Source organism: Opisthorchis viverrini (assembly GCF_000715545.1).
Source record: "Opisthorchis viverrini unplaced genomic scaffold opera_v5_198, whole genome shotgun sequence".
In the NCBI taxonomy this organism is placed as follows: Eukaryota; Metazoa; Platyhelminthes; class Trematoda; order Opisthorchiida; family Opisthorchiidae; genus Opisthorchis; species Opisthorchis viverrini.
This window is the reverse complement of record NW_008751849.1, coordinates 386,616-409,264: the sequence shown is the minus strand read 5'-3', so window position 1 is coordinate 409,264 and position 22,649 is coordinate 386,616. Positions and strand designations below refer to the sequence as shown.

The following is a 22,649-nucleotide window of genomic DNA, read 5'->3' as shown; positions in this document are numbered from 1 at the left end:
GAGCTACCGTCCTTTTGATATACCATAGTGGGTGGAGCAGGAAGCCAAGGGACCGATAAAGAGTTTGCCCGATCGTCCAGCAAGTTACAACACAGTGTGAATTAGATCAAGGGAAAACTAAACTGTTGCCCGTAGACGTGCAGCGACAGTCTGCGCGGCAACTGACAACATTAGGACTCGATCACTCTGTGAAGTGTTTATAGAAGCGATGTGGGCACTCAAATGCCCAGGACAACAATATTCGGTATATTGGTCTATCGACCCCGCTGGAATTTTCAACACAGTTGATTCGATCTATGGCGAATAATCAGTAAGAAAAAGGAATAATACCTTGGGTACATGACCAAAACAACTATATGGTCAGCTACCGATGTCGTTGGAGAACAAATAACTTTTGGCGGTTGTTCTGCTCAAGGGGGAGAAGAGGTTCAAACAAATAGGTGAACCGAGATACTGCTGTATTATTTCAAGGTGATGTCGTATGTCGGAGGAAAATCAATCAAGGGCGGTGACGGCGGGGTCATTCTCTGGTAAGACACAAGGAATAGAACTTCCGTAACGCCGATTCACAATGTGCTTGTTAAATATGTACTAAAGGCCAAACAGGAAAAAAAACAATGAAAAAGGAGTACCAAGTAGTAGAACAGATCGGTATGATGGCAATACATTAGAACTCGTTGAACACCCTGAAAGGTACTGAAACAGTCGTTACTGTGGGAAACTTAAGGATGGAGGAGAAAAGCAACGCGGTTGACTGTCGGTGGTCAGGAATTCCGAGACCGATATCCACGCTGACGTGGGAACCGGCTAGGTCTAAAATTGTGATGGTACCCAAGACCACACAGATCTTCAAAGTTTGTAGATTATGCGGATTAGAGTGTGATGCGGAGAAACTTGTGGAAACCCACAGTTGCATGCGGGAAAAATATCATTCAAACTTACGTCCGTCATAATTCGATCCAAACGTTCTGTTGCTAGCTGATTATCCAATACGTGTTGCAATTTCTCTGACAACAGTCGGAAGAAAGCCTGAGGGTCTCGTTCCGCAAGATTATGAGAGCGAGACACTGTGGTCTTGGAAGTCACCGGTTCCGGAAGCGCGTCGCCAACAGCTGGGGCAGCCGCTGACTTGCTACGATCACCGCTGCGCCAGCCAGTCACACCACGACGCACGGCACGGCGTTGGTGCTTCGCGTGAGAACGGCCAGGCTGATGATCCGTGGATTGGACAGGCTGCATTCGTTGTCCAACCTGAGACTGAGTCATACTCGTTCCAGTGGCGGTGTCCAATCCGGTCAGTCGTTGTGAGTGGCCCAAATCCTCACGAGTAGGAAACGCTGGTCTCGGTGAGGTGACAAAAGGGACTGGACTAGATAGGGAAGTAACGGTGGCACGGTGATGTGTGCACACACACTCGGAACATTCGGCCAAATGTGGATAGTCTGCAGACTGACCGCGAAGCGATGGGGGAGCCAGAGCAGATGGCTGCGGTGCTGTTGTCGACTGGTTATGGTGTTGTTGTTGTTGTGGTGGTGGTGGGTGATGCGGTTGGGTGTGACGATCTGACTGGTGGTAAGAATGACTGGCAGGATGACGATGGCCGAAAGAATGCCAAAGTCGAGTACCACCACCATCACTGTGAGACAAGAATATGCGGGACGAGGTTTAGGAAAACATGATGTTGTTTCTGATGGGCGCGTGTCAACTAATAGTAAACACTCGAACCCGATCGTCTACACAATGCAAATGGCTGCTCCAATCCCCCAGATGACATGAGTGCGCGCTTTTGGAAATTTTCAAAAGGAACAGGCAATAAAGAAGCGGTCGATAGGACAGGAGAGAGGAACTAGAAAGAAAGTTTGTGCGTAGGTAGACCCATCAGTTTTAGTTTGGATTGTGCCGGTGTGTGATTAGTATGAATAGAACTGGGCACCTACAACTTACCGGAACAAGGATGACCAGACTGCCTCGGATATGACGCGGTGTAGTCATAAAACCTCTCATTTTTGAAAGATTAAAAGTTCAACCAATATTTTTTTAAGAATCGTTCAGATGTAACACCCTTCAGGTGCCCAGCCGCCATACCACCCGAAGGAAGCACGAGGGCTGGGATACTGCCAGGTCGCTCAGGCCTAGACAGGGGAAGTCGAGTGGCAGAGGTCGGGTTCGAACCACGGACCTTCCGGTCAGTAAATTCGCGCTCCACCCACTTGGGTCACCTCGCCCCCGGGGGGCGTCCCCGAGCCGGTGGACTCGTTCAATATCCCATATCCCGAGGTAGTCCGTACGGATGGTAGCAACCGTCTTCAGAAATGCTGAACCTATGCTACCTACCTATACCCCCAAACTCTGGGGAACACCCATATACATTATCGAGTTCGACACAATGTCTTGTTTACTAACGCCAATGCTTCGCAAATTCGTGGTCAACTGAGGCGATATTGGAGAAATATCGTTTTCCTGTTACGCAATAAAATGGCTTACGGAGACCAAACGGCAGTCACAGTCACTAGCATAGGAAATTCTTAAGCTGAATCTCGAGGAACTGAAAGTTACGGTAAAGAGGGAACGCAGTAGAGTTGGAATTTACTTTAATGGTTGTGGCCCGGTTGAAGAATGATGATCTCCGGGATACAATAATTTGGTGAGGATAGCCAGGAGAACAAAGACACAAACACAGAACGCACGCTCAACGATAAAAAGGATTTTGGAGTGTCGGTAAGGAGGCTGCTAGTGGCTATCAGACAAACGACCTTTCTGTGGATGTGGCCCAGAGCTAGAATTAGGTGGAAGGCCAAATGGTGGGTGGGACTCATGAACAAATCAGGCAGTAGAAAATGAGACAACTGTTAGGAGCGAAAAAACAATAGTAATGGCAACAGCAACGGTTCCAACATAGGCCTGTGAAGCATGACCCGCATAAGCACAGGACATCGGAAGGCTGGACGTCTTCACCCATCCGCGCGTGTGGAAGTTCGCTACCTGGAAAGTTTTCGCAGGCGCCACAGACATCTGGAGGGCTTGAACCAGTAGATTAAGGGTAGACTCATACCATCTAAAAAGCACGTGAGTGGTAGGAGAGTCATTCGAAGCCGGAAGTCGGCTCGATTAGTCCACCCTTTATAATGGCAGGCTGGTCTATGCAGTTGGAGAAACACTGGTCTCCGATCCCAGAAGTGTTCCGTATTGAGTCAGATTATTAAACACACACGCTGAATCACTCCAGTTCGTCACCAAACGGGATAACGTCCTTCCAACGACTGTTCACTTGAACAATCCATAACGAATTTGAATAGCACCAGTGACAATGGGTGACGGTGCCGTACGCCAGACAATATATCGAACTCGGTGGTGTCTTCATTAGATTACAACCAGTGACGAGCTGCTTCGTGGGGATACTCACAGTGATTCACGATTAGCAGATCAGGCGTAGCTCCAAAGTCGATGAAAAATGCTGTAGTGGGCTGCAGGAATTTGAAACGATGTGCTGATCTTTGTCGCCTAGGGGATATTTGGTCCACAGTCTATTCCGGGACAGAATCTTCTGTGGTCTGGCCTCGTGCGTGTACCCGCTTTCGAGGAAATATTACAACTGGAAGTTCAGGTAGTTCGGCAGCAAATTCAATAAGATAGTTATCAAAGACTATTCTATCGCCTTTTACGGCAGTGAAGCATCGGTGTTGAACACTGATGTCATGCTGTCGATGATGATGATCGCTTTTTGGGGTGGTAATAGTGAAGGATATTTTCGGTTTTCCAAGCTGTACAAAACAGTCCGTTGAGTGGTTCCAGAAGCACACACACGCCATTTGGGACTTAGTCTTATCCAGGGACTTTTCTATTATGTAGTTGTGTAGAGATTGAAGCCATCTACGGATCGCTGCTAGGCCCTTCAAAGCTGACGCCCAATGGTGTTGGGGCTCTCAAGGTCCCGGGTCTAAGCTGGCATCTCTTTGGAAGTTGTTTGAAGTAATCTGCCCACCAGTTCATTTTCTCACAAGAGTTGTTGAGGATCTCATAGACATACACACCGTTAAGGTCAGAAAGTTCCTGCCACCACGCGAACGAGGCAACAGACCTTGTCCAGGCGGGTTGCACGCCCGACAATATGGTCGACCAAGATTAGATACAATCATTTTGCGAAAATAACAAGACTTGGTGAGACGAGCTTCGTGTACAGAGTTTTAAAGCTACTCTATGGTCATCTACCAGAACCAACAATGTTTTTCAAATTATCAGAGTTTTTAGCATCGAAACTGGTTGTTATGGTGTCTGAAAGTGCCTGCCGTCTTTCGAGCAATGAGCTGAAGTTTAGCTCTGGCATGCACAAGTCAGTGGTCTGTACACCCTACGCTTCCAGAATACGTTCTTCAATTGACGGGGCGATTGTGTGTCAGAATACAGTCTGCCTGGGATTTCGTGTGATCCTCGTTTGGAAACCGTGTCAGCACATGCTTTCAGGTGTAACGAAAAAGGGGATGGCTAACGATGAGCCGACAAGGGGGAAGCGAGTTTAGCAGCGTCTGTCAGCTCCAAAAGTAACCAATTACATGTCATCTCGACTACTAACATGAGCGTTTCAGTAACTGGTTACTGTCGAGTTTATGTTGACCACGTGCTGCAAACATCCACAGAAGACGCCCTTTATAGTTGACATGAGGGGCAAACGGCTATTGCAGTCAAGTTCACGGGGGTCCTTTGGAACTGGTTATTGAACACCTTGAAGTGACTGGATTATAGGACATAAACAAGGTACCACGAAAGTCTGACTGATGGAGACGATGGGAAGCATTTAGTATAGGTGTTTGAATTCGGCTTCAGTCATCTGATTTCTAACTGATAGTCGTACGGACCGCGCATGCCAACACTTTATCTGGCAAAGTCAAGTATAGTACCAGTATCCAAACAACTGATGAACGGCTGCCTCTTAACGCTTCAACATATGGGCGGGCTTTTTGAGACACGAGTAACGTTGACCACAGAAATGCTCACAAGTGATCTGTTACTATGTAGCCTCTGCCTAGGAAGTTCTATTTACTGCCTTTCCGAGCTGCAGATGATCTCATCGAAGTGAAATGGCAAAAAAAAGAGTGTCTATTGGACGCCTAGCTGGGAGGGCCGGATAAACCCTGATTTGAAGATAACAGAGCTGACGGATTGGGTGGAGTAGACTAGTTCCAGAATCCGATGGCCATGTTGGCGACGCTGACGAAGCGTTCTCTGAATGGTCCATGCTGCCTTGCAGGTTTCAAGTGGATATGCGGAAGCTAGACAGATGCATCCTTATTCAAAAGCCGAGAGCTGCTGGGGAGGCGATGATTGAAAAATTCCCACGAAACCTCAACAGTGATACCACCTGCAGACAATTTTTCTGATGGTGCGGCGTCCCTAGACAGGAAGACGTCGAATTCCGACCCAGCGGCCGGAACACAAGCCGGTGTCCTCAAGATAAAGAATAACTCATCAATTTACTTATCTTTGAACGGTTTCCGGCTATGATAGCGTTCCGCCTTGCTATTTAACTAGCCTTCTACGAGGAACGAAGGTAGGAAAGTTCTCAGCGTACACCTAAATCCGTCATGTTACGCGTTCCTGACCTTTATCAGTCAATACTTGTCTCATTTCCTTCCGTTTAACTCTAAATGGAATTCGATCGCAAAATTTAGCACCTCATATTCAGCACATTTGATCGAGCCAGTTTGGCAAGCTAATATGAGTTTTCAAACTGCCAATGCGAGAGCACCCGGTCAAGTATATTGACTGATCCTGGTCCACTACAATTACTCAGTCATTTCAGGTTGCATAACCCTTTTAAGAATAGGCCTCCCACCAACCACACAACAGTTTCTGAAAAGTCAAACCACCTCTTGAACGTAAAAAAACGCGCCATCGCTCGAGTGGCATTTCTGAATGAACCAGATTTGTGCATGGATGCCCATCTATCCCTTCAAAACTCCGCCTTCACGCATTCACTCCGATTTTCTGTTGGGGATTTTAGGGGCCCGCATTGAGAGAAAACGGCACTTCATGGAATGAAATTTTCGCCCTGAGACATTCGTACGAAAAAAAATATGGAACCGGAATTAGTTATCAGTCAGTAACCAACTCAAAAAATCTCGGACTTTATACAAGTGGACGTGACAACAAATTTTAATCCACATCGATCGGATAACAAACACAGTTAGAGTGTACCGAGTCATTGTGTGGCTCATTAAAAGTAGACGAAAACTCACATGGATGACATGTGCATCTCTCATGAATGTGCCAAAAACAACTGGGATTCATTCTCCCTTTCAAAACTGGACCGAAAGTGGGAACTCATTGAAACGTGTCAGGATGGGCACTTCTCGTCCACTCACGAAGATTCCAGCGTGATTTGTGAAACATTCTGTGATGACCTTACAGATACGTTTGTAATAATCTCTCTTTCTCGCCATTAAGGGCTATTTCAAGCTGCCGTGCCTTTTGATATACCATGGTGGATGGAGCATGAAGCCATGCACAGACAAGTTGTATAGCCATCAACAAGACACGACAGTGGCGAACAAAGCTACCCCTCCTGGTGTTGGGGCTGTAGCGAAAGTCGACTAGAAGAGAGGGAATATGTAAAAGTGTGTGTGCGGCCCGGGTGACGTCATCCTGCGACGGCCGAGAGAGTGCTTTTGGATCACAGTTTGTGACAGGACTGGGATACTATTGCGGCGCCTAAGTCTAGAAACACAGACGATTACAACTCTCAGTCATGTGATCCAAATGCCTCATCGCAAGACATCGGTATATTATCACAGCAGTGCCGGTCTTCAAGAAACAAACTGCCGTGCACGTTCTAACAACAACCTGGGAGAACAGGAGACTGTTTTCACCGGGCCTCTATAAAATGATCAATCAGGCATGAGAATTTTCTCGGAGTGTAGTTGAGTGAGTCACAGAGATACGCAAACCGAGTCGCTTTGGGATGGGTCGGCCAAAAGGTTGATGTCGGGATGAATAGAACTGTTTGGGCATAATTTAGGGAACCCATCAGGTGTCTTAATTTTGATCAGCGGGGCGTTTTTAATGAGACTTTTGTCTTCTTAGTGTCCTAGGTAAATGAACAGAGCCAATCCAAAATTGTCTACCACATGTCACGCACATGTATTATGGGTGCGATACTTCCTACAAAGTCTATCATTTCATATTCAATCATACCGACATGGAACCAAGTGGTTAGAGCGCGAATTTACTGACCGGAAGGTCCGTGGTTCGAACCCGACCTCTGCCTCTCGACTTCCACTGTCTAGGCTTGGGCAACCTGGCAGTATCCCAGACCTCGTGCATCCTTCGTGTGGCATGGCAGCTAAGCACCGAAAGGGTGCTACAGCTGAACGATTGCAAAAATAGCGAACAGTGCCCGTGCATCAGAATCAGGGAAATCGTACGAAGTGAAACTAACCCTATCCTGTTGACGAAATATACTGATCAGAGAGTCGCTGGGAGCTTTTCGATAGCCCACGACCCATCCCCCCTCTTAGAGCCAAAAGACAGGTGCAGTTCCCGAGTTTCTTTACGGTACCTAGCTGCCATGCCACCAGGAAGTAGGAGGTCCGAGATACTGCCAAGATGCTCAGGCCAGACGGGAGCAGTCGAGGCGCCGAGGTTGAGTGAGAACCACGGACGTTCCGGTCAGCAAGTTGGCTCCTTAACCACTGAATCATCCCAAGTTCCCTAAGCGTTACACTTTCAGTTACGCAGCCACCTGCATTGGCTCATCGCTAACCGTATTCATGTCATTTTTGAAACTTTAAGAATCCACCATCCTTTAAACGCACATGACCAAGTACGATATACCTGATACTAGTGTAACGGTGATACTACTGATGGGAGGGCATGCGAGTAGTATGTTTTCTCGTAAATCCGCTTTGCGTCTCTTGAAAACTGAGATCTATTACGGAATTTGCTTGCAATTGAGTATCAGTCAATGAATATACAGGAAAGTTCAAGAGAATATGAGTAAGCAGTTTTGTAAACAAGATGCATATGAGGGTTTTACTCCTCCGTCCAATAGTCTGTAACTATTCAGTTGGCATTTACTAATAAATAACTCCGCAGCGAATGCACTTTCTAATAAATAAGTCCGCAGCGAAGATCTTCTTCCTTTCACTAGTATGGTTAATTAAGCCAATATGTGAGAATTGTTGGACCCATTTGTGAATGGCTTACGCATCCAACTCCACTGATGATTACGTGGCTTACAGTATGCACCGATGACAAAGTACAAGTACGGCACACAACTACAGGAGCTATCCGGATCGCGGAAACTCCCAGGCTACGTTGCGACCATTGACCTATATCCGTATATTGTCTCGAGGTGGAATGAACGAGGACAAATCAAATCTAGTAGTCTTGTAGGCTGATTCGCTTTTTACTGCTACACCCGAACGTTGTCGCAGGGTTTTCAACCTTGGAAACAAAACAAGTCCAATTTGCACGCTGATTCTTTCGCTTACGCGTCTGCAATTACAGACGGCGCTGGCTAGTCACTCGCCCCATCTGTGTTACCGTCTGTGCTCGCACTAGTCAGCTAAAGCTAGCTAACTGAAGATACTTTGGGTGATTCGGATGAAACTGAGCTCTCAGAGCGTCAGAAAGCGACGGGATCATGTGTATCTTACGCGTAGCAGTTCTGCTCAGCCCGGCTTGGATAGCACACCATTCAAGTGGTCAGCTTTGAGATACCAAAGCGTTGTTCGTGAATCACTTGATACTGACACGATAAATGATGTGATTATCCTAACCCGTACATCGAAGTGGCTAGGAGCCATCGTCTGTTGTGCAGATTTAAACCAATCTGAAGGTATTAGTATAGGTTCAAGGGTTCAAGTAGACACTTCAAACTGAGACTGACCTAATGAAACGCCTCGACAATTTTAGAAGGAAAGTACGAGCGTACAATCTCTTATCGTATTGCTTAGTCCGAAAACTTAAAAAGCCCTTTCAAATCACCAGTACGTATGCTTTAATCATTTGGGGGTGCGGTGGACACAGTCTGCTTTAGAAACATATTACAAACAAAACCGTGGAATCTAACAGATCCTGATATTCAACAATTTTCCGGCGGAATCCCGCACCAAAACCGCTTTACCGCTCGCAGTTAGGCGCCAAGAGGCCTAACCGCACGCGATTGGCCGCGTGTCGGCTCAGGCACCAAGCGAATTGTTCAAAAAGTTGAAACGATTGCCGGCGTGGTAACAAGCCGAGTTCGAGAGCCTGAACACGACAGCCAATCATGACTTAGTATTGGCTGGATGCCGACGGCCAGTGACGCGTCCAGAAAGCGTTAGAATTTCTACAATGTTGTCTTCCCACACACTTTAGATACGATGGACTGTGCTTTTGACATGGTTTTGGCGTTTAATATTTCCTGTAAACCTTTGGTGGTTCTTTCGAAAACATTAGCTGGGAAGCTTCAGACCGGTAATTAAGCAAAGGCATTACCGTTATTGCAAGGTTTCCCGGGTTGGGTGTGAAATATCTTAGTGTATATTACGCATCGGATGATGGTTTCGCAAATGAAGGCCTTCTGGGGAAACTGTAAAAATTGATTCTCTTCAGTACGTGGCTACGAACCTGACGAAAACGAAATTCTCGCCGTGTTGTGAACAGTACGATCTGTCAAAACAAACGATACTTTTTGGCGAGGTGTTGTTGGTCTTCAGAATACAATGTCTGTACTCGAAATATCGTGGAAGACATGGTTGGCTGCACGTATATTCGAGATTGTTTTTTCGCAGCCATCCAACTCCGTCCAGTGTACGCAAACGGTCTTGTGTGAACCGTCAATTCCATAACCAAATGGTTCACTGAACCAAGAGCATTCATCAGATTATACAAGTGCGGGTTGCTGCGTCCAGGGGGGGGGAGTTAAGGAATGCATCACGTCAATTCTATCACATCGAAATGATGAGCTCCGATTAGAATGAAATGGTACCAAAGCAAGAGAGGTCTTCCACGATAAGGGAACGCCTAGCTGGGTGCTCCGAGGCAGACGACTTCTCTGATGAATATGCCGCATAAACTGAGGCCAATTTGTATCACTGCGAAATCTTACAACCAGCTCAGTAGGCCAGACGACTGACCGACGGATACCTAAAAGGCCATGATCCGGATGAAGGTCAGAGTGGGCTTGACTCGCTGGCCCTTTACGAATTGATGTAGCGAGCTCATCGTGTGTGTGCGCGCGCGTGCACATACGAATGCACCATTGCCAATATCTGGTCTGATGACGCGATGATTAGTTGGCTAGTCAGTCGCTGGTTGATGTATGGCGGCAAACCAGTCCAACTCGGGTAGAAAGTAGCGAATGGAGGTAGCGAAATACACTGCACACATCTATGAGGCTTTGGGGTATGTGGAGGTACACACACACACACACACACACACACACACACACACACACAGGAACACACGTCAGACAACAACGACTGCATCGACGAATGCGCGCTTCCCTCGTATTGTTGTTTTGTTGTTGTGACCAGACCACGAGCCCATTTATGCCTGTTTATGAGGACCCTTAAAATCGACCATGTTAGAGTGATTGTCGAGGTAGCAGTGGATCAAAGTTCGGCATAATGATTAATGATCACCGACAAAGAGAAAAGGAAAGAGCACAGGCTCATGATGATCGAACGACACACGATACCTGGTACCAATCCTAGTTACGAACCAGGCTATACAAACGATTATGATGGCGAAGCCCGTGAGTCCATGAAAAGAGGATATAATGCCGCCTGGTGCCTGTCTACACAGTCCTCACCTAGGAAGAATGCCGAATATTAGACTTGGCAGAAGAGAGGCCTAAGCGGTAGGCTCCATCCTAGCCTCGAACGGTCTGTGCCTTCAACGTTGGAAACGAAGTAGGACGGAACAGTCTGATATGCGGTAGAAGGCAGTCCTGAATAACGACGATCAATCTGGGAGAAACGGATTTATCTAGGATGACATTTGGGAACGGACGCGTAGAATCGAGTTTAGCAACTTTTGTCCAGAAATTAGATCGAGATACGACAGAAACAAACAGGGAAGCGAGAAAAAAGCCCAATGCTTTCCCTATAGAAAAGATGAAAGCATTTACTACGGCCAACTTGGCGTTAAACAGTGAGATTTTTGGGAAATCAAATATATTTCTGCCCCGAAATCCACACAATGGTGTACGCCAAAACCAACTAAATGAGTTTGAATCGTGCTGAGTGAAGGCGCTAGGACAAACATACACGGTTGATTGAACGAAAAGTGTAAAGCCCACCTGGACGAAGACCTGGAACCTATTTTAGAAAACTTACAGACAGCAAGCTACGGCGATCAAGATGGAAGTCCACGATGTTATCCACTAGGTCAGCTGAGCTCGGTCAGCTCCAGTTCTCGTGACCTTTGTTACCAATGCGCACTTTTCAGAATTGCATTTGGGTGAACTTCGCAGCAAGGTTAACAGGCCTTGCTCTTGGTCCAGTGAACCATTTGGTCATGGAATTGACGGTTCACACAAGACCGTTTGCGTACACTGAACGGAGTTGGATGGCTGCGAAAAAACAATCTCGAATATACGTGCAATCAACCATGTCTTCCACGATATTTCGAGAAATCGTCAAAATAAAGTAAAGCCAGATGTGATGAAGCCTAATTTGAAGAATGCTGTAAGAGAGCAAGAAAACCGGAGATGAAACTTATGAAATCATGACCACGCAGTCGAGAATGGTGTAATTCCATTTCGGATCGACGGCTATTCGGTGTCTGAGTTAGTGAACGGAGCTGGTGTAGCTAACGCTTAACTATTGAGGACAGACGACCGCAGTTGTGAACATTCGACTTGCTTCTAGACCCAGAAGTTCTCAAGTGAAATGCGCTGAAGACTTAGGGATGGCTACCAATGTCCTGATGATCAGAAACCAGATCCTTGTGAAGTCAAGTGGGCTGTACAGTTGCGTTGCCCAGCGGAGTCGACAAGCAATCGTGCTAATTCATTGGGAAAGTTCCACAAATTGACCCACTGTGTGGATGTATTCTCCAAGACGAGTCGCAATGCTCGTATAGTGAAGCGGCGCGCTTGAAGGACTGCGTGACAAAGGGAGAATTGTAGTGGACTGACAGCCGTTTCCGGACATACCCGTCACACGAAACACACACACCTCAATGCCCAGTACGCAGTGTGAACCCGATAAAGTAAAACTGGATTCAGTATTGAAATGAAAAAAACGCGCGGAACAGTACGGCACACAACATATTAAGATATGGACAACACAGATATGGGGTAGCATGAATGTAAACTAGAAGCCTGACAGAAAAGACAACCCCTAGGCTTGGATGGTGGTGCATCTCCGAATGGCAGTAAGGGCTGTCCAGAAGAGTACAGCTAATGAGGTAGAGAAGGTGGTAAATTATCCGAGATAAAACCTATCCAGTTTCGTTCATAGTGAATATGAACGAAAAGACAGCATTCGAGACGGGATTCGAACCAGTGACGTTAATGCTAAAACGTATGCCGAAACGCCGAGCCAGGGCGAGATGGTTCAGTGGTTAGAGCGCGAATTTACTGTCAGGAAGGTCCGTGGTTCGAACCCGACCTGTCTCTCGACTTCCCCTGCCTAAGCTTGGGCAACCTGGCAGTATCGCAGCCCTCGTGGCACTCAAAAGGGTGCTATAGCTGAGCGATTTTGAACACCGAGTCAGTAGTTTCGGCTGTCTAATTAGTGGTTGATGTGTACAACTTATTGTTTAATTGTCTAACTCCAAAAATGGAGTTAGACATCTCGTTAATACGGCCGAATTCGCTTGGCCCTTCCGGCGTCGTAATCGCTAAAGAGCATTGTACCAATGTTTTTGTCCGCTAGGAAACCCAAGTCAAACTAGTAGCTTTTAAAATTGAAACACCGGACAAATCAAACTAACAAAGCATGGCAGGACCCGTAACCATCGTTACTGACACGGGTCGGAATATAACTGTCATTCAGGCGACGCCTTTCATCCGACACTGACATGAGTTGACGGGTAGCCGATGGGCCCCACCATCAACAACAGCGTGTCCAGTAGTTCACTGACAGAGCAGTCAATAAATATGTCCGCCTTCGATGACAGGTGCATCAGGAATGTCGCGCATCGCCGGTGAGAGGAGATGACGTTTGCCGACGTGTTTGAATCGGAACGTTCAGCAAACCTCTACGAAACACTGTGTCTCAAAACAAGTTTGAGTGGTCCGGACACGCTTTTCGCACGCTTACCTCCAATAGGTGGGGTCCAGAAGATCAAGAGAGAATACGGTGCGAAACATATGCAGTGACGCATGCATTTTGAATTGCTCAACTCAGCACTTTTGCCCTTTCCACTGTGATAAAATATCGCGCAATGTATTGTAATGCGGACGTATGTATAGATAGTCCTTTTCTAGCTTACCAAAACGTTGTTCCTTCTTTCATTTTATCCGTAAATTCTCGTTGCCATTTCAAATAGCGTACTATCGATTCTTGTTTGTTGATCGTCAGGTAATGAAACAGTTCAGTGTAGCGCCAACAATCGGAACCTTTCCATGCAGTTTGAACGACTACGGTGCAACGACGGTCGAAAAACTGGCAAAAGCTTTTTCAACCAATCTTTACTCTTCAAACACCAGGGAATACATGAACGTTGCAATCATAAGGATGTTGATGATTCCAGCAGCAAACATGTGTGTTGGTCTGTTCCCTGAGCCAGGCAATCTGGCTGCAACCAACAGTCGAAAAGAGATCACCAATGTGTCGTTGTAAGGCGTAGCTTCAGTGTACCACCACCAACGCATCGTTACAGCAGGCACCCTGTTATTTGCAACCAAACTGTCTAGTTACATATTGTGACTGTTTTTGGGAGGTTATTGAATATAGTCCGATTGCCTGTCGATCCGTTTCTTACTGGGTCCAGTTAGAGTACAACGTCATCATCATCATTGACAACATGATATCAGTGTTCAACACCGATACTTCGCTGCCGTATTAGACGTAGGCACCATGGTTGTATGTGGGCTGGGATACTATCGGAGCGCCCACGCCCAGACAGGAGGACGATTAGAGTCCTCAACCAAAGCTTTTGGCTCAAATGCCTAACCGCAAGGCAGCGGGGTTTGGCGGGAAATGCAAATGCATTACCAGTTCAACGGAACAAGCCGCCACATGTTCCAACCCCCAACCTGGAGGGCCAGGAGACTGTGTTCGTCAGACCTCTAACCATTGACCAACCTGGTATGAAAGACTCTGTGAGTGTCGTGGAGACACCTCCAGTATAGCTGAGGTGCGCAAACCGTCACACCACGGTAATGTCCAGTTTCTTCGTGATGGTAGAGTGCAACGAAACAAAACAGGAGCTATTGACGAGAATGCAAAAGGATTCTTGACATATTATGACATCTCTGTAGCGACTTATCTAGCATCCCTTGCTCACCATGGGTGACCTGCGGGAGAAAACGCTAAATGGAGAATTAACGCTCGGCTGAGAGCCATGAATCCCTCACGGGCACAGCAGACTATGTGCTCAAGGAACCTCTGCATAGTCCAGTGACCATGACCGACTTAGAGCTTTGTGACTGGACCCTGTCCAGCAGCACCACCATACACTATCTAGTCGGCACGGCATCTAGAGAAGGAAATGCGCACAGGTGAATGTTTCGATCTGATTTGACGATAACCGGACGAGCCTGCAAAGATTATCGACAACAATAACAGCAACACTGCGAGGGAGCAACTGTCACTGGCTGAAGTGGAAACAATTCAAGCGGAGCTGGCTTGTAAGGTTGACGTGACCGGTGACAAATCGGGCTCGACATCACAACCCAAAGTGGCAGCCGTTTTGACCGGAAACCGGATTTTGTTTTGGCTACTGATACCCTTAACCGGTGATTGACAGGTACGCAACTGGATTACCATTGTAGGCAAAAAGCTTTTAACAAGTGAGCGGTAACTATTTAGAATTGTCAAAACAGTAACTCACTTCAGTGATATCTGATATAGTTGTTCACTCTGGAAGGATTAGCCGCAAAGACCAATTGACGTGGTCTCTCGGGGGAAAAGGGCTTGTTTATTGAGCCGCGCTCAGACGGGCTAATTAAATGTAGTCTTCGTTTCAGAAGGGCTTGGTGAACAATCGGTAGTTTTTACTTGGGCAACGTTTCGCTTTTGACACAAAAGCTTCATCAGGCTAAGTGAACAGGTTACCCAATTGGCCAGGTTATAAGACAGACGGGGAACCAATCAGTAAATCCTCTTCAGATTACGACACTAGATCAGTGTTGAGTGCCAATTAACGGCTCCTGTCGGCTAGTGTGGTTGAATTGATGAGTTCAAAGTTTCAAATTAGTTCCGATTGCTTTTTGTTCCTTAATCTTCCACCTCATGGTGCTGCACTTGATGATTCACCTCGGGTGCCAGTGGTAGATTTTTCTTGATCTTCGTGGACATGTGAATGTTGCGACAAATTAGTTGGGGGGAGGGGAGGTTCATAAGGTTAAGTGGAATCCAGATGATGACTACTCTTCCCTATGATAATCGCAAACCAAAACGTGTTAGATCGAGCGTAGTCTTCTGAGGAGGGTGATAACCGTACATTACAGGGAACGCTTTCAGTTCTCAAAAAACAGTTTCCGTGTGTGCTGGTTTTTGCTTTACCGGAATGAATTGCACGGCTTCGATCGATGAACATTTGGCATTCGTCATTAATAATAGTAATAGTAATATTATTCGCTCACTGCAACACCGTTTCGATGCCTAACTGCCACGCCACCCGAAGAAACACGAGGGCTGGGATACTGTCAGGTCGCTCAAAACTAGACAGAAGCAATGAAGATGCAGAGGTGGGGGTCGGACCACGGACCTTCTGGTGAATAGGTTCGCGCCTTAGCTACTGAGCTACCGCGAGCTGAAAAAGCATTCATTGGACAGAACGTGGTGTTCTGTCCACGCTTGGATCACTTAAAACTATGCCTCTATGGCTTTCGGCTACGAGCTGTTCATCAGTTAGTCTCTTGTTGTGTGGTCAAATATAAACCTGACGGCGGTAAACGTGGAAGCCAGTGGAAATATGAGCCGGTGCATGAACGAAGAAAGACTCACTGACTGCTGTCTGTGTGCGAATGCGTATCATCCGTCCGAGCCTCACTGGACAAACTGTGGCGTTCGGAGTCTCGAGCAGAAACCGGAGCGTAGGAAATGTGGTAGGGATTGGGTGGTTGCGATGGTAGACGGTTGCCTGATCGTGGATCCGATGCCTGTGTGGGCAGAGGACTGGGAACGAGAAGAGATCGCATAAAAATAGGAAAAATGACGCGATAAATGGAACAGTTTGATAGCCTGTCGTAGAAGGGATGACCTTTACATTGTATAGCTATTACCTTCCTATGAGTTACAACTGGCATGTTAAAGTGAGTGAAACTCAGTGTCAGCCGACGAAAATAAGAACGGGATTTTCTACATGAACAAATTTCATCAGTACCAATCCTTTTAGGAAAGGAACTAGAAACTTCCTAGTGAGTGTGTGTGTAGCGGAGCATAAATGAGTCACTAGAGGTCATTAATTAGGAAAAACGGGCGGCTTCTTTTTCTCCCATCTGGCCAATGGCTGTTTCGAACAGGCGCCTACCAACCCACCGCAGAAACCATTTCGGTGATTTGCTGATCCACCGTGTGTGGATTTAACTGCCTCGGCAAACACACAAGGGTATCGCCGTCGCCAGGCTACTGAACAACACTCGAAAATGACACATCATAATCGATGGTTGTGGGTATCGGACCGTAGATCCGGTCTCGTTTATCTGGCCTTAAGCGCTACGCTCTCAACGAATTCGTACACCTGAGCAACCACTGAACTGTTCACTGTATGCACGCAAAAACCACGTTCTAGCAGAAAATCAGAAAAGTTGGAGAAACAACAATTTCAGTGAGGTTTGGCAAACAGAATAACAAATAAACCTATACGCTGAAGTGTATGATCACGTGAAAAAAGTGACCGACGGTTTCAGCGTACAGGACAAGAGGTCAAGGTTTCGGAAAAGATAATACGATTAGAGAGCTAGTCAGAGTTACACGCGACTGAATTCCTATTGATGCTGGTCTCACCACATTCATGAGGTAAAATGTAAATTCTATCTAGATAGCACCATGGATATAACTGTTTTCTCTCCGGAAGCAAGTACGGGTATCATCCAAAGATTCATGTGAATCTGCTCGGATGGTATCACACGACAAAAAAGTCAATAAACCTTAGAGAAAATCGCAGTTCACCCGGAGCTGAAAGCGTCAACTTTTATGACCCAAGCTAACTGACTGTCAGAAAAGTGAAGTGAATATGTTCGAGCTGCCAAAACAAACAAAACACGGACAGCAACACTACAAGCCACTGTTCCGAACATTCAGGAGCAGTCGCTCCGAGTAAAGCGAACTCGGTCGGTAGACTGAAAAGTCATTAACGGCCGCTAGGTCAAGACTCAAAGTAATGCTCAACCTTGCGAATTTTCTGCATTAGAGTCGACCTCAAAGCAACCTGCTTCACAGTCGCTCAGCTGTAGCACTCTTTCGTTGCCTAGCAGCCATACCACCCGATGGAAGCAAGAAGGATAAGATACTGCCAGGTTTCCCGAATCTGGACAGGATCAGTCGCGATGCTGAGTTTGGATTGCACCAATGTAGTCTCTGATCAGTAAGTCCGCGCCTTAACCTCCAGAGCTACCTCAATCTTCACAGTCTGGATAATGTTAACGCTTACACAAACAAGTCACTGATTTAGGGGACCGTAGAACTACATGGTCCAGGCCAACGAACAGGATGTAGATTTACAGAGTACTCCCATCCCAACAGTCAGGCCAAAACGAAAGAAGCATCGTTCGATGGACGTTGGAAATGTAATTACCGAATTCATAGGTGTGTCTGTCGCCTATGTTGTAGGACACGCATACCCCCATTGTCCTTCAACAGTAAGCTTCCTCACACACAATTCGGCTGCCCTAGTAAAGCCTCCTCTTGAGAAGAGGTGAATATAACAGAAGATACTATGCACTGTCCCAGTGGAGTCTAACGAACCTTTCTCAGTCTTTACATAGCAGAAAACTCCACACTTACAAACTCTTTGAAATGACCGCTCTCGTAGGTCCCGTTCACTACTCATTCTGGCCCTTGATGAATGAATATCGATCTACCGGGTGGCAGTAGCGTGTTTTATGTGCCAGCGATGTTGCGAAACACATGTAGCTCGGGTCTGCTGCTTGGTCGTTCGCCCGTCCGATTCGAGCTCGACGAAAAGACCAACGACCAGTTATATGCGACTTCACGTCCCCTAAGCCGTCTTCAACTACGGGAGGATAAAATCATACCTTATGTCGGTATGGCTTTTTTCCTCAAGTACAATATCGCACACAGCTCCCATGCATCCGCGACTATCGTTTTCGGCTGTTCGAGTCTATGCAGGTTGGTTTCAATATGCTAACATCTTTAACCCAGGTACCAACCTCAGCGTATGTGTTGGACGATGCCCATGTGATGACCATATGAAGTGATGACCATACCCGTAACTGAAAACTGGTAGCTTCGCCAGAAGGGGGGAGTATCGGCTAAAATGAACAAAACGACCAACGGACTCCGTTTCAAGTATTACTGTTCTGAAACTGAATGTGCCAGAGGATGATAGTCGTTCTATCCCAATCGCCGACAAAAAAAACTCGTCAGGAAACCGCGATATCAAGTGTACACTAATCTGAGCCACCTCACGAAACCGATAATCGAGGTGAAACGAACAAGTACAACACTGCAACACTGGTGGTTTTTCTTGCGTTCTACAGTAACCACTTCAGCAAAGCCTATGCGGCCGATTACGCTGAACTAGAGGGGTTCGAACCATTGGGGAGTATTGTTAGTCGTGAACGTCATGGTTGTACGAGGGCTGGGATAATGCCAGGGCGCCCACACCTAGACAGGAGGACGATTAGAGTCCTCACACAAAGCCTTTGGCTCAAAAGCCTAACCGCAAGGCAGCGGGGTTTGGCGGGAAATGCAAATGCATTACCAATTCTACGGAACAAGTCACCACATGTTCCAACCCCCAAATGGTAGTTGTGGAGCGTTTTACGTATCTTGGAAGTCGTATTAGTTCTGACTGTAGTGTGAAAGATGAGGTGAATGCACGAATCTGCAAGGCTCGGACCGCGTTTGCTAACTTGAGACACCTATGGCGTCAGAATGGTTTATCCCTGAATATCAAGGGACGTGTGTATCAAGCTACAGTACGGGCTGTTTTGTTGTATGGCTGTGAGACTTGGCATATTCGAGCAGCGGAACTGAGGCGTCTTCAGGTGTTCGATTATCGTTGTCTCAGAATCATAGCTCGTGTGGGTTGGTGTCGGCGAATCCGTAAGCCGAAGAGAGTGCTGTTTTCCATGCCCAACTCAGAGTGGCGTAAACAGAGAGGTGGCCAACCCATGACTTGGCAGAGGAGCATGAATGAGATCACGAAACGCTTGGGTGTGGTCGGTGCTACTCGCCTTCCAGGATAGGGACCACGTGATCCTCACTGTACCTGATTGGAGACACTACAAGATATGGCTGCCAACCAATGTCAGTGGCGTTCTTGTTGTCAGTTTCTACCCAGATCGTCTGAGTGAATGTCTGGAGGTGTATGCACCTCGGAGTGATTGTGGTAAGCTAGCACTAAGTCCCTTCCCCATCCACCTTTACTCTTTTCTTTACAATAAGGCTTTCAAATAAATCATGGTTGTACGGCAGTGAAGCATCGGTGTTGAACACTGATGTCATGCTGTGGATGATGATGATGACCATTAGGGGGCTGTTGTACCCTCCACAGAATATAGCTCCGGGGGATAGAAGCTACTACAAGCTCAAAAACTAAAGCACATTGCTCAAGGAGAAGTTCTTTTTTGAGTTGGAAAAATAATGTGGCCAATCGAGGAGCAATACGTTAGTTGTTAGCGGCGCAGAGAGGTGTGAGAAAGGCAACCGGGAACATATTGCAAACAAAACGGGACTCACCAAACCGCATCGGCCCAGTGAGTGTACATGTAGTTCAAGTGAGCCCGTGGAAAGGCCCCTGGCTTTTGGTCGCAACCGCGGTAGTAATAATAGGCATTTCTCGGACGATTTGCATCCCCAGAATCCTGTGGCTGTATCAAGGCTGGTGGTGGTGACAATGCCGGTCGCAATGGACCAAACGAGGCAGGCATGCTTGCTGGCTGTGGCGCCGGGTGTTGCTGCTGCTGCTGTTGTTGTGACCGTGTTGGATGGTTTGAGAATGTATGCTGCTGCAATGAGAGTTCTGCGCGATAGAACCGCGTCATTTGCAAATTTTCCACGGTTAATGGAGCAGAACATACAACCGCATTGGTCGTCATGGGTACAGAAAATGGGGGTCGAAAACCTGGAGGAAATAAATGTGGAGGAGGATAGTTGGTCCGTTGGACGGGATCGCTTGCGGTGCACGGAGTTTGATGTCCCTGGGAATGGTACTGTGAACAATGTGGACAATGCCAAGGTGGGGATTGTGCGGATGACAGATGCATAGAATCACCGGCTGGGTTCGGAGGACATGAGGACGATGCTGGTCGAAGATGCGATAAACCTACATGCCCTGAAAGTTCTTCGGAATTCAGCTCACGATCCTCCTCTAAAGTTGGCAGAATCTTACCACTCAAAGGAAAATTTGTGGGACCTTCCGGCAGACCGTGTACAGAATGGCCTGAAGCACTATCGACCAGGCAACTGGACCAGGACGTGCCAGGTTGACTGAGTTGGAAGCGTCGATTGGAGCCCTCTAATGTTGACTGAAGGAAGTCGACGTAAACATCAGATTTAAGAAAGGCTGGATAGGCAGTTGTGCGGAGAAACTGCTCGACCTCAGCTTGGGCGGGATCGAAAACCGTCTGGTCAAGGGCATGTTTTCTGGAAATACGTTCGGCAATCATCCGACGGGTCTCGGTCCGTAATCTGATTGGCTCTGTACGCGGCTGAATAAGAACTTGAGGTTCTGTTAACATCGTTGTAATCGGAGCTGTGGTGAAGCCAACATTTCCCGAACTAGAGCCACGGATGTAAGTCCGGTAAATAGCTTTTATCAATTGTGATATTTTCCGATGGTCAGATGGATCCACCTTGCTTCGAAATCCTTGACATGCGAACCAGAAGTCAAGTAAATTTGAACAGCCTTCGTATTGTAGATAAGATTTGAACAGCGCTACACCTTCGCTGTCTTGGAGAAGATAATCTAAACCGAGAGACCACTTCTTCCAGTTGGAAAGGAGGCGGTCATTAGCCACTGGTGGATCAATGGATGACGTCGAAAATGGCCATTTCCCACTGGTCCCACAAAGTGGACCGTAAACACCACCACTGCTCGTGCTGCCCGCAGCTCCACCACTACCACCGCTTCGGTCACTGCGACCATCCGCTTCATGACAAGATCGCGACGCTTCCGGTGGATAGCTCATTACTTCTAGTTACAACACGGAAAAGAGGGTCAGAGTGGCATACCACAACAATTCCACGGCAGCCTGGCAAGTTTGTCAATTAAGACACCATCTTGTGAATCTGAAAACAAGGCAATGGAAAGAGGAAAATTAGAACAAAAGATACTGCTGGAATGGTGACTCATATGTCGAAGCTCGGGAGTAAGGCCCACTGAAGGTAATTAAAGGGACTGGATGAAGCCACCACCATTAGCCGATCTGTTCGTTGCAGGTAGCCACACGGAAATCGAGTATGGTTCCATTCGGCTGCACCTAACCTTAGCTAACGGTTCTACGACAGTATCATCATAGCAACAACAAGAACAACACAAGATTGAAAACAACAGTACGTGTCCATGAGGATTTATCCAAATAAAACCTTAAAATGAATAGAAGAGTAAGGCAGAGACGGGATTCTAGTGCGAAGCCATTGATAAATGCCGCCTGAGAATACCTATTACGATATTGTCAACCAATGAGCCCAGAATAGTAGTAGCAACCATACGGTGAGAGTCTCAATTTTTCGGTAGCTCTGGAGCTGGATCTAAGAAGAAACAATCATTCATGTTAGGACTGGGCGCCTGAGTAGGGTATGCTGACCTAATTGGTGAAGTGCGCGTGGGGATTATGTAGTCAGGAGCATTCAATACGATAAAAAAACATACTGGGTGCATTTCGGTACAGTATTGTCCTCTTTGCTTATACTTAATGCAGGACCTTCAAAGGCTCCACTATGGTCACAGTGGGCGCTTGGATGTTGGTCTGGTGTTGTTATTACCAGTTCCTTCCGCAGAAACCCTAAAGAACTGCCACTCAGTCCAGTCCAGTTCAGTTTTGCGACGACGAGCCGTGTACAACGGTGCGTTGTTCTGGACTGACACAGTATTTGAATTAGGTGGCCCGAGATGAGGAAGGGGACCGACTAAGGTCAACAAGGAGTTAAAAAACATAAAGGAAACTGTGGATCAAAGGTCAAAAAAAGTTCACTGGACTCCAAGCCAGGTCCGTCATACAAATCAAGTTTGTTAACCGGGAGATTCTGAAAGTGTTTCAGGAAATATCGTCGTTGGCCATTTCAGTTCAAGAGTCGACATTTTTGGCCAGACTGAATAAGATACCCTTTTCTGGTTGTTTACTACCCACACCGATTAACCCA

At 46.9% G+C, this 22,649-nt stretch overlaps 2 protein-coding genes across 2 annotated transcripts in view; one reads left to right on the top strand and one right to left on the bottom strand.

The window, feature by feature from the left end:
* T265_07915 (hypothetical protein) overlaps positions 1 to 21,576 on the bottom strand; it is a gene marked incomplete at both ends in the record, with an annotated part of 33,743 nt that extends 12,167 nt beyond the window's left edge. Inside the window, 3 exons of the mRNA XM_009173575.1 lie at positions 943 to 1,636; positions 16,104 to 16,274; positions 20,025 to 21,576. Coding sequence (XP_009171839.1) covers positions 943 to 1,636; positions 16,104 to 16,274; positions 20,025 to 21,475 — 2,316 coding nt within the window. The remainder of the gene's footprint in view (positions 1 to 942; positions 1,637 to 16,103; positions 16,275 to 20,024) is intronic.
* On the top strand, positions 10,615 to 10,815 carry T265_07916 (hypothetical protein; the record flags this gene model as incomplete). Its single annotated transcript, XM_009173576.1, has 1 exon — positions 10,615 to 10,815. One exon carries the CDS (start codon positions 10,615 to 10,617, stop codon positions 10,813 to 10,815), a length of 201 nt encoding a protein of 66 aa, XP_009171840.1.
* Positions 21,577 to 22,649: the final 1,073 nt, after the last annotated feature.